Here is an 18087-nt window from a genome sequence, read left to right as displayed (position 1 = left end):
CCGAAATCCAACTTAATGCTGCCTTGAAACCAAGTCTGCACCTTCAAGCCCATTTTTGAGCACTTTCCACTTCGATTCATGGAAAAGTGTCTTCTAGGAACTTATAGTACTTTCTAAGAGGTTTCCAACGGTATAAAGTTTTCCAATTTTTGACTTGTACCGAGTGAGTTACGATTTTTCAAAGATTCATGATAAAGCTGAAAATTTTCCAATTTCAAAGAAATAGAGTTTTTCAAAAACTCTTTACACTTTTGATATTATCTAAACGTTTTGCCCACGATTTTCATGATAAAAACTCAACTAATATTATACTTCATAAAACGCAAGTTGAACCTCGATTTACGAGTAATTGAGGTTCATTTTTGTGAAATATTCCTTAGATCGTACTAATGTACAATCTTACTTGATAATTGAGATACTTGAGTAATTATCCACCATTAACTGCCAGGCACACAAGGAGACCTTCAAGAGGATCTCACCATGGACACTTGAACTCCAGCGAATAATCTTTATTAAATTGCTCGGTGAGTGTCAAGTGTGTGAATCTTTGATACTTGCTTAATTGTGGTAATTATTAGAGATTTTAAAAATAAGGGCGGGTGTGTACTTTATCGCATCCGTTCTGATTTCAAATGAATGAATGAAATGTATTGAATGAATGAATGAAATGCAATGCTATGTAATGGTTACATATGTCGTTGGAGTGAACCTCCTCGACTTCCAAATGAATGGGGGATGCCCAAACTCATAGGCCGACCTTGAACTCGAGCCGGCAATGGGCTTGGTCGGGAACTTGGGCGAGCCATGAGATTATAAGCTCGACCTAATAAGAGGTCCTGCTTGGCATACTCGTAGAGTATCGCCTTATAACAGACTTGTGGGCCCTTGGGGTGTACGGTGGACGGAGGGAAGTAAGTGGTGATCTACGGAAATGGAAATACCGACCCGGTTGACAGGAGGGTCAATGCGGGAAGGTATACGAATGACATCGGCAGAGCGAGTGGAACTTAGCTCCTGAGAGCTACTATATCCTTGAATTGTTTCTGATTATTTTTCCTGCTCAAATGGTACTTTATTGAAATATCACGGTTTTATTTAATAAAGTTGAGATTGCTATTTGAACAATGTGCTTGCATGTGTGTCCTTGGCCTCACGAGCGTTTTGCTCACCCTGTAGATTTGTTTTCCTTAACAGGACTGGAAATGGAGTTAACGCGGAGAAATCTCCTTTTGGATATATTGTGTTTTAGGGTTTCAGGTGTATTTTGGTTTGACCCCTTTATGATTGTACTTTGGAAGTTTAATGTATCATTCGGATATCTGTGATGTATATTTTGAAATTTAAGTTGTATTATGAACGCACGACGTGCGGGTGGCAAGCTGATAGGTACCTTGTGATGTAACCATGAGAACTGTCACAGTTGGCATCAGAGCCATATGCTGACAGGTTGGGTAATGGATGGATATTGTTAAGCATGAACGTTTCCGCACTATATGTATTCGTATTAATTTGATTTTGGTATCTAGTATCGCTTTAAGGTTGAACGTTTATTGCTTGAGTCCTAGCGAGAGTTAGGCAGGCGTTCCGCGGATACCCTTTGGTGCGCCTTAGGGAGAAGTGGGGACGTCACACTAGAAGGCGACGCGTTGGATTGGTATTCAAATTTGAAGCCTGAGAATATGAGGTCATGGATGGATTTGTCAACCGCTTTTGTAAGCAGTATGAATACAATTGCGAGCTCGCTCTGACGAGGACCACATTGGAGGGGACTAAGGGGAAACCATCGGAGGACCATAAGACATATGCGAAGAGATGGAGGAAATTGGCCGCCAAGGTGGAGCCTCTTATGACTGAAAACAAGATTGTTCGCACGTTCATCAAAACTCATGACCCACCTTACTTTGAGGAGATTTTTCGAATGACAGGGTGTTCCTTTGCAGAGATTGTCAATAAGTTGGAAGAGTATGACGAGTTTATGAGAGCAGGCAAGATTGTTAATGTTTCAGCTTTAAAGTCGCAGTTGAAAGCTATGCAAAGCCAAAACAGCAGCAGTAAAAAGTCTCAGTTTAAGAAGAAAGACGAGGAAGCTTCCTTTGTTTGGAACCAAGGTTCTTCTTCCCGGCCTACATACCAACGAAATCCCGCCTACTCACCTCGTTACTTATACCAACCACGCTCTCGACCTGTCTACAATACCACAATCAACCACCCCCGTCCTCGACCAAATTACCCAAACACACCGTCAACGCCATTTCACATTTCCCCACCGAACTTCCAAATTAGACCGCGCCCTTCTTTCAACCCAAGACCTATTCCACCCCCCAACCCTAGTTACCACTATCAACAAACCAGTGACACCCAAAATCCAACCCCATACCGAACCTTCACCAATCTAGGTCGGCCCGTTGACCAATTGTATGAGCAATTGAAAGCTGCTGGAAAAATTGGCATCGTACCCCCTAAGACCTATTCCAAAGGATTTCCCATTGGTTATGATCCTCAGTCATTTTGTGCTTATCATTCGGGAGCCCCTGGACATTCAACTGCCAATTGCTGGGCGCTTAAGCATAAAATTCAAGACATGATTGAGTCCGGAGATATAGTCCTGAGGAGGAGGGAGGAACAAGGTCCAAAGGTTAGCAAAAATCCTCTTCCTACACACAAGGACACCGTGGGAGTTATTACTATTGATGAAGAGATTGAGGAACCTACACAATTTATTATAAATGAAGCTGAGACAGTAAGGGTCATTGAAGAACCATTCATATTGGAGGAAGAAGCTTATGAAGTCAAGAAAAATACCGGTCCGTTTATTCTGGAAATGGTGCCTTTCGAATGTGAGCCTTCGGAGCTGGAGGTACTTGAATTGCCTGAGCAACCTCCTATCCTTAATCTGCAAGAGGTCCCATGAAATTATAGCTAGTCCACGCTATTAATTGGAGGAGAAAAGGTGCCCAGAAAGGAAGTGGACGCTATTACTAGATCTGGAAGAATCATAGGGGAACCCGCAGTTGATGAGCCCTCGAAAGCGAAAGAAAATGCTGTTCTGACAAAACCAACTGTGACTGATGAAAAGGCCTTCAATTTCCTGAAGATGCTGAAGAAAAGTGAGTATAAGGTGGTCGAACAATTGGACAAGATGCCCGCTCAAGTTTCTATATTGAATTTGCTTCTAACCTCGAAACTTCATCGAGAAGCTTTACTCAAGGTCTTAACTGAGGCTCAAGTGCCTAAGAATATTCCTGTGGATAAATTCACTCAGGTAGTCGAACATGTTTTGGCTTCAAATTAAATCTCTTTTTCTGATGAAGATTTGACTTCGGATGGGATTGGACACAATAAAGCATTGTATATCTCAGTCCGTTGTAATGGGAAGTTATTGCCAAGGGTCTTGATAGACAATGGATCTGCTCTTAATATCTGTCCTTGGAACACATTGGTTAAATTGAGATTTCAGGAAGCTAAACTTCGGCCGTCTGCCATTGTGGTGAGAGGATTTGATGGCGCAAAAAGGGAATCAATGGGGGAAGTGGATTTAGTGCTGGAAATCGGACCTGCCTAGTTTCAAGTTATGTGCCAAGTCATGGACTTCTCGAGTGTTTATAATGTTCTTCTCGGACGGCTTTGGATTCATACTTCAGGCGCTATACCTTCTTCACTCCATCAAATGTTGAGATTTGTGGTGAATGGCCAGTTGATTACGATATTTGCTGAGGAAGATTGCACTATGATCGTTAATCCAGCATTGGAAGATAAGGGCGATAGAAAAGCTTTGGTTTCCCATCACCATGTAGCTGACATTGTTTCGGTGGGTAGGGCATCCAAGGACAAGGCGGCAGTAGAAATGAATTTACCTGAAACCAGTGTTATGATGGCTAAAGAGATGATTCGAGGAGGATATGAGATGGGCAAGGGCCTCGGGCGCAACCTACAGGGAGTTTTGGAACCAATAGAGCTTCAAGGAAAGAAAAACACCTTCGGATTGGGGTTTCAACCTACTATCAAGGATAAGAAGAAAATGATGAATCGCAAAAAGGCGGAGAAGGAAGGAAGGCAACTTGTCATGAATATCCCACCATTATATTGTACTTTTCCTTACCCATCAGAGGTGATTAGAGTTGAAATAGACCCAATCGAGGAAGTGGAGGTTGGATTGTCTGAGCTATTTGTGGGGGTTGCTTCTGAGAGGGAGCTATTGGAGGACCCAGAATTTCCAGAGATGTCTACCGAAACAATGAAGAATTGGACCAGTGATTTCCTTCCCTCTCAAAGGGAATTTCGGTATATCTGGGGAGTTGCCTTTGGTCGCCATGAAAGAACTTATTCGCATTGTTTATCTTTTGTCTTTCAGTTTTGTAAATAGTTTTTAATCAAATGCTTTTCAATCCAAGTCTTATGTCGAATCTTTTGTTAAGTCGCATGTTATGATCCTTTACCTTCAAATTCAATGAAATGCACAGTGTTTATTTTTCAAATTGATTTGCTTACACATTGTTTTATCTATTTTATTCTTTTTCAGATGGCCAAAAATAAAACACATTGACCCTTTGGATATCACTATTCTGGAATTTGATGATTGTGACCTCGATATCCCTCACGACTTTGAAATTTTGGAATCCGAAATTCAAGACAAGAGCGATAACGAGGAAGAATCTGAGTCTTTATTAAAGGATCTTGAACAATATGAGGAGAAATTCAAATTGAACTTAGAAGAAACAGAAGTTGTTAATATTGGCACTGAGACTGAGGTTAAGGAGATAAAAATTAGCATTCATTTGAATAAGAAACAGAGAAAATAAATGATCGAGTTTTTGACCATATTTCAAGATGTGTTTGCTTGGTCCTATGATGATATGCCTGAAATTTCAACAGATATAGTGGTCCATCGATTACCGACTGATCCAAATTTTTCACTAGTGAAACAAAAACCTCGCAAGTTTAAGCCAGACATGAGCCTCAAAATTAAGGAGCAAATCGAGAAGCAGCTCAATGTTAGAATTATTATGGTGTCTCATTATCCCATTTGGCTTTCAAACCCTGTACCTGTTCCAAAGAAAAGTGGAGAAGTGCGAGTATGTGTCGATTACAGGGATCTTAATAAAGCCAGCCCGAAAGATGATTTTCCGTTGCCGAACATTCATATTCTTCTGGACAATACCGCAGGGCATGAGATTGAATCATTTGCTGACTGTTTCGCTGGATATCACCAGATCTTAATGGCAGAGGGGGACAGGGAGAAAACTGCTTTTATCACATCCTGGGGGACATTTTGCTACCGAGTAATGCCGTTTGGATTGAAAAATACCGGCGCCACTTATCAAAGGACTATGACCACCCTGTTCCACGATATGATTCATAAGGAGATGGAGGTTTATGTGGACGATATCATTATCAAATCCGAGAGAGCGGAGGATCACTTGATTGACTTGGAAAGGTTATTTGAAAGATTGAGAAAATATGATCTGAAACTAAACCCTGCAAAGTGTGCATTCGGGGCCCCTGCCGGAAAGTTATTGGGATTCATTGTCAGTAAGAAGGGTATAGAGATAGACCCGGCAAAAATTAAAGCCATTCGTGAGATGCCAGTGCCAAAAACGCAAAAGGACGTGAAGAATTTTTTAGGAAAGATTAACTTTATCGGAAGGTTCATCGCTCAGTTGACCCACACATGTGAGTCTCTGTTCAAATTACTGAAGAAAAATGTGTCATTGCATTGGAGTGAAGAGTGCCAGCAGGCGTTTGATAAAATTAAAGACTACTCGTTGCACCCCCCGGTCTTAGTACCACCCAAGCCGAGTCGACCATTGATTATGTACTTGTCAGTGCTCGACGAGGCTGTGGGATGTGTTTTGGGGCAGCATGACGATTCTGGAAAGAGGGAGCAAGCTATTTATTATCTCATCAAGAAGTTCACGTCTTATGAGGCAAAATATACATTTCTTGAAAAGAGTTACTGTGCATTGGCCTGGGCAGCTCAGAAGTTGAGACATCATTTGCTTAGTCATACCACTTATCTTATCTCTCGGTCAGACCCTTTGAAGTATTTGTTGGAAAAACCAATGCCAACTGGACGCATGGCTAAATGACAGATGATTCTTTCGGAGTTTGACATCATTTTTACCACGCAAAAGGCCATCAAGGGTCAGGCGATAGCGGATCACTTGGCCGAAAACCTAAGGAGGGACGATTATCAACCGCTTCACACTTATTTTCCAGATGAGGAAGCCCTGTTCGTGGGTACAGCAGAAGACATGAATGAAAAATGTTCTGAATGGAGGCTATTTTTTGATGGGGCATCAAATTCCTTTGGAGCCGGTATTGGAGCTGTTCTAGTATCACCTGAAGGGAAGCATTATCCTGGTTCCGCTAAACTACGATTTTCTGCACTAACAATATGGCCGAATATGAAGCTTGCATTTTTGGGCTAAAAATGGCTTTGGAAATGGAGATTAAGGATTTAATAGTGTTCAGTGACTCCGATTTGCTCGTGCATCAGACTCTTAAAGAGTGGATCACTCGGGATTCAAAGATCGTGCCTTATCATTGTAGTTTATTGAATTTGGCAAACAAATTTAGGAGTTTGGAGTTCAGGCATATTCCACGTGCCAGAAATGTCTTCGCCGATGCTTTGGCCACCTTATCTTCGATGATTCAACATCCAAACGAGTTGGTAATTGAACCTATCCACATTCACTTGCAAGGAAAACCTGCTCATTGCCTAGTTGTGGAAAAATCCCCCGATGGTCGTCCCTGGTACAGTGACATTAAGGAATTTCTCAAAACAGGGTCCTACCCTCCTGAGGCCGATATGACTGCCAAAAGCTTCTTGCGTAGATTATCATCTAAATTCTTCTTGAATGGAGAAGTGGTATACAAAAGAACGTCAGATTTGGGCCTTCTGAGGTGTGTTGATGAGGACGAAGCAGAATACTTGATGAAAGAACTACATAGTGGAGTATGTGGATCACATATGAATGGCCACTTGTTAGCAAAGAAGATCATGAGGACCGGATATTTTTGGCTTACCATGGAGCATGATTGTGTAGTTTTTGTTAGGAAGTGCATCAAATGTCATTTGCACGGAGATGTTATGCACACTCCCCCCACAGAATTGCACAGTATGACTGCTTCTTGGCCATGTTCAATATAGGGCATGGATGTGATTGGAGCCATTGACCCTCCCGCTTCAAACGGGCATCGATTTATTCTGGTGGCAATTGAATACTTTATCAAGTGGGTTGAAACGGAGTCTTATAAGCATGTGACTAAGAAAGTGGTGACGGACTTTCTAAGAAAGCATATCATTTGTCGTTTTGGAGTGCCGAAGACATTAATCACTGATAATGCCAAAAATCTCAACAATGACATGGTGGATGGTTTGTGCAAACAGTTCAAAATCAAATATCGAAACTCCTCTATTTATAGGCCACAGATGAATGGAGCAGTAGAGGCTGCAAATAAGAAGTTGAAGAAAATAATCCGTAAGATGATTGAGAGACACCGTGATTGGCACGAGAAGCTCCCTTATGCATTAATGGCATATAGAACTGCTATTCAGACTTCTACTGGGGCAACTCCCTACAATCTCATGTATGGAATGGAAGCAGTTTTGCCAGCCGAAGTCGAAATCCCTTCTTTGCGCATTTTAATGGAGGCCAAACTGGAGGAGGCTGAGTGGATTCAACAACGTCATGAGCAGTTGTCTTTAATTGATGAGAAAATGTTAAATGCCATTTGTCATGGTCAATGTTATCAAAAAAGGGTAGCCCGTGCTTACAATAAGAGGGTCAGACCACGAATATTCACAGAAGGAGATAAAGTGTTGAAACACATTTTGCCAGTACAAGAGGAAGCTAAGGGGAAATTTGCACCAAATTGGCAAGGCCCTTTTATTGTCCAGAAAATTTTGCTCGGGGGAGCGCTCATTCTTGCAGAAATGGATACCAATCAATTTGGATATGTGTAAGAAATTTTTCATATGATAAATGAAATTTTCCTTTTAGGGTTTAATGTAAAGAATGGAATGAAAAGTCAGGCCTTCTTCCTTTCCAATCAAACATTCTATCCCTAGTTATCCTTTTTGAGCATTCAGAGCAAATTATTTCGTTTGGAATCCCCTGAGAATCGCAAACCCCACACTGGGGCAAGTTTTGAGTTGAAAAAGCTAAGAAGGAAAAGAAGGAAAAAAGAAAAGAGAGGGTTCAAATGGTAAAAGCGATAGAGGAACAAAATGAAGAGAAAAATGAAAAGAGGAGGATCTCGATTGAGAATAAATTGGGACAATTATTAGTAGGCATAATTTAAAGATGCGATCTCAGGAAATCTAAACATTCATAAGTCCGCTTTCAAGCCTTAATTCTTTTCTAAGCACCCCACCAGACCCCATTGCAAAAACCTAAAAATCCTGACTTCTGTTCTTTATATTGTCTTTTTAGGACAATTTCTAATCAAGTGGCACATGATGTCAAAAACACCTTCACCTATTTTGCAAGGGAAGGATTGTTATACTGATGCCATTATTTCTTAAAACACATTTCTAGATTAATACGGGCGATAGACAAGATTTGTTTGTTAGGTGAAAACCCGCAAGGGCACCTTAGGAAAAAGAAAGAAAAAAGAAAAAAAAGAAAAAAAAGAAAAAGAAGAAGGAAAAAGGAAAAAGAAGAAGAAAAAGGAAAAAGAAAAAAAAAGTGAAAGGAAAACAAAATGGGCGAGGGCAACCTTAGTGAAAACCCAAAAGGGCGCTGAGGTAGGGTTTTACAAGGAAAAGTGAGCGTGGATCCAAAGTGCTGGTGACTTAGTTCATTGGAGATTCTCCTCATATTGTGGTTCTGTTGTTAAGCATTTGAACTCCGAAGAGATGATATCCAAAGGGTCAAGTGTAGCACTTGGTTCGAAAACCAAAGTGTTTGATTTATCAAACACGAAATTTGAGTATACAAGCTTGTCTATTTGAAATGATTTTTCATGCAATAAAAGTAGAGGATTGTGTTTATATTGTTAAGATTTTTCATCACTATGTGCAATTAGAATGTTTTTCATGTGTTGCATGGTCACATTTGTCTCTTTCGCTCTATCAAATGGCAATCCCTATGATTTATCGAAAGAATAGATACTAGATGATACGTTGATCTACATATGAGAAATTATGAAAACTTGATATTGCTCGCAGGGCTAGATTGAAGTACCTGCTTCGCCACATAAGGAGTCCAAATGCTCATGTTTACACTTCTTTTGAAAAGGGGTTGATCGGATGGAGGCGGTATTATCTATCATTATTTCTTTTCTTGCAGGTCCGATAGTCCAATAAGCATGACACTGGGGCAATTTAGAGGAAGTTATTTGTCTCCTTTCTCAAAATTCTACGAAATGCTCGGGTTCTATCCCACTAACCGACCGATTATCAAGGCAGGCTCGGGTAGTCATCCCACTGACCAAATGAAGAATGAAAGCAGGCTCGGGTATTCATCCCACTAACTAAATGAAGAATGAAGGCAGGCTCGGGTGTTCATCCCACTGACCAAATGAAGAATGAAGGCAGGCTCGGGTATTCATCCCACTGACCCAAGCGACGGCAGACTCGGGTAGTCATCCCACTGACCAAATGAAGAATGAAAGCAGGCTCGGGTATTCATCCCACTGACCAAATGAAGAATGAAGGCAGGCTCGGGTGTTCATCCCACTGACCAAATGAACAATGAAGGCAGGCTCGGGTAGTCATCCCACTGACCAAATGAAGAATGAAGGTAGGCACGGGTATTCATCCCACTGACCCAAGCAACGGCAGGCTCGGGTATTCATCCCACTGACCAAATGAAAGCAGGCTCGAGTATCCATCCCACTGACCTTTTGAGTTTACATGTTCCAACTCACGGCGGAATAACTGTAGGTAAGTTGTTGGTGTCTACGTTTTTGTCTCAAATTTCTTCGAAACTCAAACAAAGAGAGGCAAACTGTAGACACCAAATTTTTACTTATTTCATTTTTATTTATTTTTCTTTTATTTTTATTTATAATTGTTAGCTATTTTTACTTATTAATCTCAGGATTTTAGTTTAGACATCTTTTTGTAGCTTTTTAGATACTAAATTTATTGATTTAGCTTTCATTGTTATTATTTTTCATTTTTTTATTTTTTTATTTTGATTAAAGGCATTTATCATTCATTTCTTAATTAGTCGCTTAATTACTCACAAAAATATATTTTAACTCTTTAGATTCAATCTATGAAATATACTCACAAAAATATCTTTTTGTTCGTTATCCTAAATTAATGGGAATTAGTGAAAATAAAAGGAAAATTGTCAATCAAAGTCAAAAAAAAACGCTGAACTCCCTAATAGTAGCGTACTAACAGAATGCAGAAAACAAAAATGCGGCTCCATTTTCCAGTTTGTTTTCCGGGCATTTTTGCCCATTTTTCTACTCCATCAGATTGGCATAGTACAAGGCCATCTGGCCTTTATCTTGAACCTCAATCTCATAAGGAACAGAGGCCATCCAATGGTGTAGAAATTAGAAGAAGGAAAACGCAGCAGCTGTACACCGTGGATATTAGGATTCGGGTGCTTATAAGAAGCCTTCAAATGAGAAGGGATCAAGAAGGGGAGAACGTATGACGGCTGGGGTTTTAGGAAAAAAGGAAAACAGCTAGAAATGGAGGTTTTGGACGGCAAAAGAAAGAAACAATAGAGGGGATGACGGCTGAAAGATAAAAAGCAAGAAAGGAAGCGAGGAAAGGAGAGAAACCGAGAGAGGGCTAGAGAGAAAGAGAGTTAGCAAAAGAGAGATAGCCAGAGAGGTGATGCGGAAAGAAATAGAGAGAGGAAGAATGGCTGGTAAACCAACTATGAAGGGATAAAGTCTAGGAAGCAAGAAAAATCGAGGGGGTGTCTGCAGTGGCAGAGAAAGGAGAGCCACTGGAATTGCTAACCCTCACGCCACCAGTAGTTGCGAATCTTCATCAAGAAAGCATGAGTACTGTAAGTTCTTTTTCTCCTTTAAATTCCAGTATCTCTTCAAAACACAGACATCTTTAAATTTTCAAAGCATGTGTTTTCGTGACTTTGCTCATGGGAAATTCACTGTTTTTGTTGTCTAATCTTCCGCCCCTTCTGTTTCATGTTCCCCAAGACTGTGTTTTCTTTGTTTATGAGTGAAAAATCAAATCTTGTGGCTGTGCGTGGGTCGTGTTTTGAATTGGTATGGTTGAAAATTTGTGAACCTAAAAAGCCCTCAGCTTTGCATTTTCCTTCCCCAAAATCAAATAGATGTGATCCGTGGGTTTTCTCTTGGGTGATCCCTGATGTTCCAAAGATTTAATTTTTGATGGTTAAGAATGATTGAATCCTTGTTGCTGTTAAAATTTGTTGTTGTTGCGTTAGTTTACTAAACGTCAAAGCATCAGATAAGCTTCAGAAATTTGCTAAGGTCGCATGGTTTCCCTTCTGATTTTCATGTGTTAGCATCTAAAGTTTTATGGAAAAAGTAGAAAGCACGTTTGGTTCATACTGGAGTGTTTGGTTGCTTGAAGTTTGTACTCTCTTTGGCGTTCAGTTGGCATGATAGTGGGCTGTGGGCATGCTTGCCGTGAGTGTCATTACGCCTCTGCTGCAATTTCACGTTCAGTTGCGTTATGAAGCTACTAATGCTTGTAGTGTTTTCTTGATGCATGAAATCTCGGGTGCCTCTTGCTGTTTTGTGCTTTGGGTCATCTTTACTGCTTTAATCCACCCCACGAAATGTTTTAACATTGGAATTTGTTAATATGATATTTGGAATTCCGGGTTGAATGATGAAAAGCTGCATTTCGTCCTCATTTTTGATGTTCTTCCTTCTTCACGCAACAACCTACAAAGCTGGACTTTCATCATCTTGTTTGCATACTCCATCTTGTGTCAATAAAGGTTGTAGAAGAGTTAATGAAGCGTGAGTTGTATTTAAACTTTTGCCATCTTGTTGAGTTGCTAAAGAGGATTGCAGAAGAGCAACTTCAGCCTGCCGAAATCTATTGCAGAAAGTCTCTTTAGCTGCTGTATTTTTTTTTTGACAGAAAGCTTTGCCGGAATTCTTGTTTGCATAAAGATCCTCAGTGTTCCTGATTTTGTCATCCCCTTGTATGCATGATAAGCTTGATAAGAACTTGAGATTGGGTTTGTGGTTTGAGATGATTGTGTGAATCTGCCATGCGAAGTACTGAAGCTCAGAAGCATTGCTTGTTGAAGCTCAAAAATTTTTTTTGCATGAAAGTTTTCAAGAATTTACATGATTTCTTTCTAAGTTTTTGCTTGTATAGACGCCAAAGTTATGTGTCGTAATGCTTAGTTCAAGGTTTGGAGGTTTGGTTGAAAAGGTTTTGATCAAAGCTGGTGTTCGGATCTGAAGTATCCGTTTGGAAACAAAGCTGCAGCAAATTTCTGATTGTAGAAAGCTTCTTCGTGCCTTTTTGCATGAAGTTTTTCAATGTTTGCATGATTTCCTTCTATGATTTTGCTTGTTCGGATGTCAAGTTCATGTTTTGTGTTGTTTAGTTTAAAATTTGATGTTGGATCAAGAAAGCGTTGGGTTAAAGTATGAGATCAAATCTGAATTCAGTGTATGAAAGTGGAGCAAAGGTGCAGCAGTTTGTTTGTTTTGTTGCAGAATGTTTTCTCACGTAAGTTTGCATGCTTTGCATGAAAAGAGTTTTCAAAATTGCAAATCATCCCCTCAAGTCTCCCTAATACTACTATGGCCCATAAGATTGAAAAGATTAATCAATTTTGTCACTCTAGAATCTTAGTTGCTTTTGGCATGCTTTAACATAATTTTTGGGTAGATTCTTAAGGAGTTGTAGGATGAATTTGAAGGGTCTAACAACTTTTTCTGGATTTATAGTTAATTTGATTTTTGGAGTTTTGGCATTTTTGTTGTTCAATCATGGCAAATAGTTTTCCATTTATTTTTGTGAGTTTTGTCATTTGATTAGTAGTTGTTATCTTAAGCCATTAATTTTAATTTCATTCCTTTTAGACCCCTAATATTCAATAAATTGACCCCTCGAACTTCTTTGACTTTTACAAGCCAGTCTCTACTTGTTTTAATTTCTTAAACATGGGTTGTTTGCCTCCTTTTAAGTGCCTTTGATTGATTCAATTTCACACTTATTCCCATTTCATGTGATTATTTCTTAATTTAAGTGATGCCTTGACCTTTTCTTTTATTTTGGAGGGTAAATAAGTAATTTCACTCCATTAGAGCCCCAACCCAAGGGAGGTACACCCTATCCCTTATTTCTTACTTTATTTGACCCTACGTGCCCTATGTGACTTTACGTGTTTAATTGCATGCCTCTTGGATGTTTATTTATTTATTTCATTTATTTATTTATTTGCTTTATTGGCTTTAGCCTTGTATATCTATCATTTGAAAGGCACTTGAATGCCAAATTTGTAATAGTTAGGTATTTATTTTTATTATTTATTTTATTTCCCCTTTTAGATTGTAGTAGGATCCCCCTCTAAAATGTAATAGTTAGGTTTTTTTATTTGCTTTATTTTTGCTTGTGTGATTTGAATGCTTACGTGCTATGTGTTACCGCTTTCTTAGGGTCTTGCATCTAGATATTATGATTATGTGTTATGTGTTTATGTTATATTATGTGTTTACATGCTTTTATTAGATTGTACATGATTAATTTAGTTATAATTAATGTGTGACGTGTTATCACACTAGTCCAACGCTGGTTGTTATCCATTTCTCGATACCACACTAGTTCAACGCTAGTTGTGGTTCCCTTGTCCAATTTCTCATTAGTCCAATGCTAGTGAGGAAATAGAAATAAGGGTTAGTCCAATACTAGACCCTTAGGGACCTCCTACGCTAGATCATGTTTGTATGACTACATTACATTCTCATGCATATTTTTTATTTTTTAGGGTCTTTTATCATCCCTCCTTATACGTATATCCCTTTCTCCCATATTTTCCCTTATATGTATATTCTTTACCCCCTTTGTATGAAACATGACATTAAACTTGCATTCATCTAAGTATTAGATTTAGGTTAGATCATTTGCTTGATTAGATAGGGAAGCCCCTTGGATATGGGATATGGACGAGTTTGGCTTCTCTGGCCTTAGCACGCTCATATTCCCTCTATTAAAGGGAACATTGAAAGTCACGAGTATAAGTCCCCCGCACCCATTATGATGCATTCCTTTAGGTCATACACATTTGTATATTATTATTTTCTTTTCTTTTTCTTTCTTTCGAGTCTCATGACTTGCATTATTCGTGACTTCTTCGAAAAGTCTTTATTGGACGTCACAATTAATGTGATTGGCACCATTCGAGCTTTGAAGAGAAATTTCGACCCTCCTACCCTCTTAGGTCTAGGGTTTACATTCATATAGTATATCCAAATGTGATAAATTTTTAGGTTAAAATAAAAAAAATCTTTGACTAAATCGCGCAACTAGCCTTGACTAGGTTGAAAGGGTGCCTTGGATTCTTATTCTTGCATTCCCTTTCTTCAAATGTGACTCCCGAATCTTTTTCTCTGATTTCCGTAGACTTGGAGTCATTTAAAAAGGGTTTTTCTATTTTTCTTTAAAAAATTCATTTTTTTAGGTGACTTGGTACACCTTAACTCTATACTAAGTAACGACTCCATTTTTCATTCATAAATCCTTTTTAAACTATATTTTGGGTCAAATCGTCGCGTTTTCAAGTTCCATTTAGACCCATATTTTTTCATTTCAAAAAATTCATTTTCCAATCAAAATTGAATTAAAAGCCATTTTTCTAAATTCGTCTTTTATTTTCTTATTAAAAAATGGGACGCGACACTTTCTTGAGTTATAAGGTGAGTTACTAAGAAAGTTCCTTTTTATTTTAATAATGGTATATTGGTGGCTTGTAAAGGTTAAATATGCTATTATGTGGATGATTTCATGATTTTAAGTGAAATTGGTCCAATTTTTAATTTATTGGAAATTTTTTTATTTTATATGATAATTATGGATTGGCCTTGAATTGATCGATTGAGATGGTGTTAAATGGAACTTGTATGCGTTAATTGCTATCGTTTGCAAAAAATTTCCGCTTGTGGGGATAAATTCTGATTCTATTTGATTTGGGGATTTTCTTATAGTTGGCTTTTAAGCTTCTAAGTATCTTTGATTGAAGGATATTGTGACCTAATTGGATGTGTTGTATTGTTTATGAACCGCATGTGTGATTGTGGGTAATTGCTATGAGAGTTGGGTATTTAATTGTAAGGTGAAAGTGGAGTATTTAGGGGAAAATGCCGTCCGTTTATTTTCTTGTAATATGAGTGAGTTAAAGTGGATTTTGAAGTGTGATTTTTGTGTCAAATTGGACGTACTTCATTGAAAACTATGTCGGTTCTCTCGAAAGGTATTTGAGAAACTACATTCCTATTTGAACTTACATAGTTTCGTTTGGTGAATATCATGATCGTTTGGTGAATATCATGATCGTTTTACCATTTTAAAACATGATACCTCTTTAGTTTAAAGAGATATGAGTTAGGGTTTTCTCGGTCACAAGTGAACTACTTTCAGGTGAGGTTTTAAGTGTGAAATTAAGGTATTTTGTCCTCCTTTTCACATGATTTTTATCAAAACATTTGTTATATAATATTTACTTGATTATATATTGATTTTGAGCTACCTAAACGATTCAGAGAAATATTTCTTAGCCTATCTAGTTTATTCTGACTTGTCTTTGGTCCAAGTGTTTTCCGTTGAAAATTTTATAACCCTTTTGAGTTTAGTTTTGCGTTTGGTTTATGAAATCCTAGTTATTATCGTCCACAAATTCAAATGCCCTCGTTTCACTTTAAAATCATCTTTATACATTTTATTCGTAATTAGTCGAGTTTTTTCGATTTCACCTAATTGTTTATGCTAGATAAACTGTAATATTCTCTCTCGTTTAATTTTAGGTTTCATCGGTGACTGAGGGTAATATCCGGAAGGGTATTTTGGACGTTATTTTACGTAAATATGTGAGTGTTCCTTGTTTGTTATATTTTTCCTTGACTTCATGTCTTGTTGTTATTGTTTGATAATGTGTTAAGTGCTCTCAATGATTGTCAAAACGAGTTTTCTAGGCGAGTGTGTACTTTATCGCACTCGACCTAAATGAATGTAAAATTTTCAATGATTGAATGATTGAAACATTACATGTACATGAATGTAAGTCTTTTGACTGAATTGGACCCTGCCATTCGTTACCGATCGACTCGAGCCAGAAGCAGACTCGGTCGGGCGATTTGGTGACCCTAGGTGACTGTTTGGTATATTCGAGTATTACCCTGATATCTGGTGGAGTCCAGCCAAGGTCCGGAAGGGGGTGAATGAAATGAATGTACGATTAATATTGTAAATGAGGGGTTTTACTTACAGAAATGCATTTTCAAATGATTGGAGGAATAAGGGAATGAAAGGAGAATGAATGAATGGCTCCCTGTGAGCGCATATCCTTTTAATGAATGTGTTACTATCGCTTTATATTGTAAATGTTTCTTGACTTATGGTTTGACTTATTGTTTGACTATCATTTTTAATGGACTTATTGCTTAATTATATGTTCGGAACCTCACTGAATTTTTAACTCATTTCTTTAGTTTTGTTTTCCTTAACAGGAGAAGGCGAGTAAGGACGAGAGCTCTGTATAGACTAATTTGGTTTAGTTCTTTGAATTTTATAATGGTTCTCGCCCTAGTGCTTGGCACGGGTTGGATGTATGAAGAATTGAAAACCTTTGTATATTTGAGTCTGTACTCCCTTTTGAGATAGAAATGTATATAACTTTCACTTTAAGTTTTGGATTGTCATTATGCTTATTCTTGTGGTGTTATTTCGGATTTATTTGAGGTTTGACTGGGTCTCGGTGAGAGTTGGGCATGCGGTCCGCCGAACCCTTTGGTTCACCTTAGGGTGAGGTAGGGCTGTCACAGTTGGTATTAGAGCCTGTTTCGCGTGGTCTCTGCCCGGAGTGAGTCTGAATTAAGTGGTGAATAAGTATGAGGGACTAAGTGCTCGTTCGAGCATAAGCTATGAATCATATATGTTATAGGCCTTGAACCTTTCTCATGGTATCTGAGGACTATAGATAGGTACGTCAGGTAGGAATTTCGATTGTAGATAGTTTACTCTTGGGACTGGTCAACTCGAGATGTGAATTATTTTATTTCGGATTCTCGTGCCCGAGTACTCTAGAGTTGAGACGCTGCTAAGTGCTTGAGACTTGCATTTTGGGAATATGAACATACTTTGTCTAGCTAGAATGAGTACAAGAGGTTAATAGACGTCTAGTTTGGATAGAAAATGACGTGAGAAACTGGACGGGGTTATTTTAACTGAGTGTGGGACGATATATCGCCATTTCTTTTGATTCGCCCTTACATTGTTACTACATGACGTTAGTTTTAGTATTTGTGTATATGATTATCTGTCTAATTTGATATGTATTTGTGTGTTTGATCATCTGTCTCCTTGATATATGGTGTGTTGTGTGTGTATATGTCTATTTGTGTATTTGGTATTCGGTGTACTAGAATTTAGTTACTTTAGTCAACTTACTACGTTTATTCACTAAATTACCTTTTGGGAAAAGAAAAAAAAGGATAGGGAAAAACATCATATGGAGGGAAGACGTAGTCGCGGACGTGGTCGTGGCCATGGGACTAGGCGAGCCCAAGAGCCAAGAGAAGAAAGGGAAACAACGGCTAAACAAGAGCAAGGACCGAAAGTTGAAACCGGAGACCAAATGGCAACAGCAATTCAACAAATGACAAACATTTTAGTAAGGTTGGTGGACCAACAAGATCAAATACCTGGGAATCAACCCTAGAACCCTGAAATAGGAGAAGATCGGACTCTTGAGAGGTTTCAGAAGTTTGCTCCTCCGAAATTTCTTGGAGGGTCTAATCCGGATGTAGCTGAACAGTGGCTGGAAGCTATGATCAACATTTTTGCAGCTTTGACCTACACTGAGTAAAGACAAGTGAACTTTGCGGTGTTCCAATTTGAAGGACCGGCACAAGTATGGTGGAATGTGATTAAAACAAAGTGAGAAA

The 18087-nt window shown here is 38.7% G+C and overlaps 2 protein-coding genes across 2 annotated transcripts; both read left to right on the top strand.

Moving 5' to 3' along the window:
- Positions 1-1687: 1687 nt before the first annotated feature.
- LOC140008732 (uncharacterized) lies at positions 1688-3562 on the top strand. The gene is made up of 3 exons (XM_072053593.1): positions 1688-2857; positions 2951-3262; positions 3458-3562. Exons 1-3 carry the CDS (start codon positions 1688-1690, stop codon positions 3560-3562), a joined length of 1587 nt encoding a protein of 528 aa, XP_071909694.1.
- A 2868-nt stretch (positions 3563-6430) lies between these two features.
- LOC113693522 (uncharacterized) lies at positions 6431-7966 on the top strand. Its single transcript, XM_027212051.2, has 2 exons — positions 6431-7042; positions 7151-7966. The coding sequence occupies exons 1-2, from the start codon at positions 6431-6433 to the stop codon at positions 7964-7966; spliced, it is 1428 nt and encodes a 475-aa protein (XP_027067852.2).
- The last annotated feature ends 10121 nt before the right edge of the window (positions 7967-18087 follow it).

Source organism: Coffea arabica, chromosome 6c, assembly GCF_036785885.1.
Source record: "Coffea arabica cultivar ET-39 chromosome 6c, Coffea Arabica ET-39 HiFi, whole genome shotgun sequence".
Classification (NCBI taxonomy): Eukaryota; Viridiplantae; Streptophyta; class Magnoliopsida; order Gentianales; family Rubiaceae; genus Coffea; species Coffea arabica.
Note: the sequence above shows the minus strand (reverse complement) of the source record. Positions and strands in the feature narration are given on the sequence as shown.

What these genes read in the sequence shown, in the direction of transcription:
- LOC140008732 (XM_072053593.1), top strand. Translation starts at nt 1,688, where the DNA reads ATGGATGGATTTGTCAACCGCTTTTGTAAGCAGTATGAATACAATTGC. An exon ending in GTGAGCCTTCGGAGCTGGAG is followed by an intron (nt 2,858 to 2,950) that starts GTACTTGAATTG and finishes GGAGGAGAAAAG; the next exon opens with GTGCCCAGAAAGGAAGTGGA. An exon ending in CTGTGGATAAATTCACTCAG is followed by an intron (nt 3,263 to 3,457) that starts GTAGTCGAACAT and finishes TTGAGATTTCAG; the next exon opens with GAAGCTAAACTTCGGCCGTC.
- LOC113693522 (XM_027212051.2), top strand. Translation starts at nt 6,431, where the DNA reads ATGGCTTTGGAAATGGAGATTAAGGATTTAATAGTGTTCAGTGACTCC. An exon ending in TTACCATGGAGCATGATTGT is followed by an intron (nt 7,043 to 7,150) that starts GTAGTTTTTGTT and finishes TGTTCAATATAG; the next exon opens with GGCATGGATGTGATTGGAGC.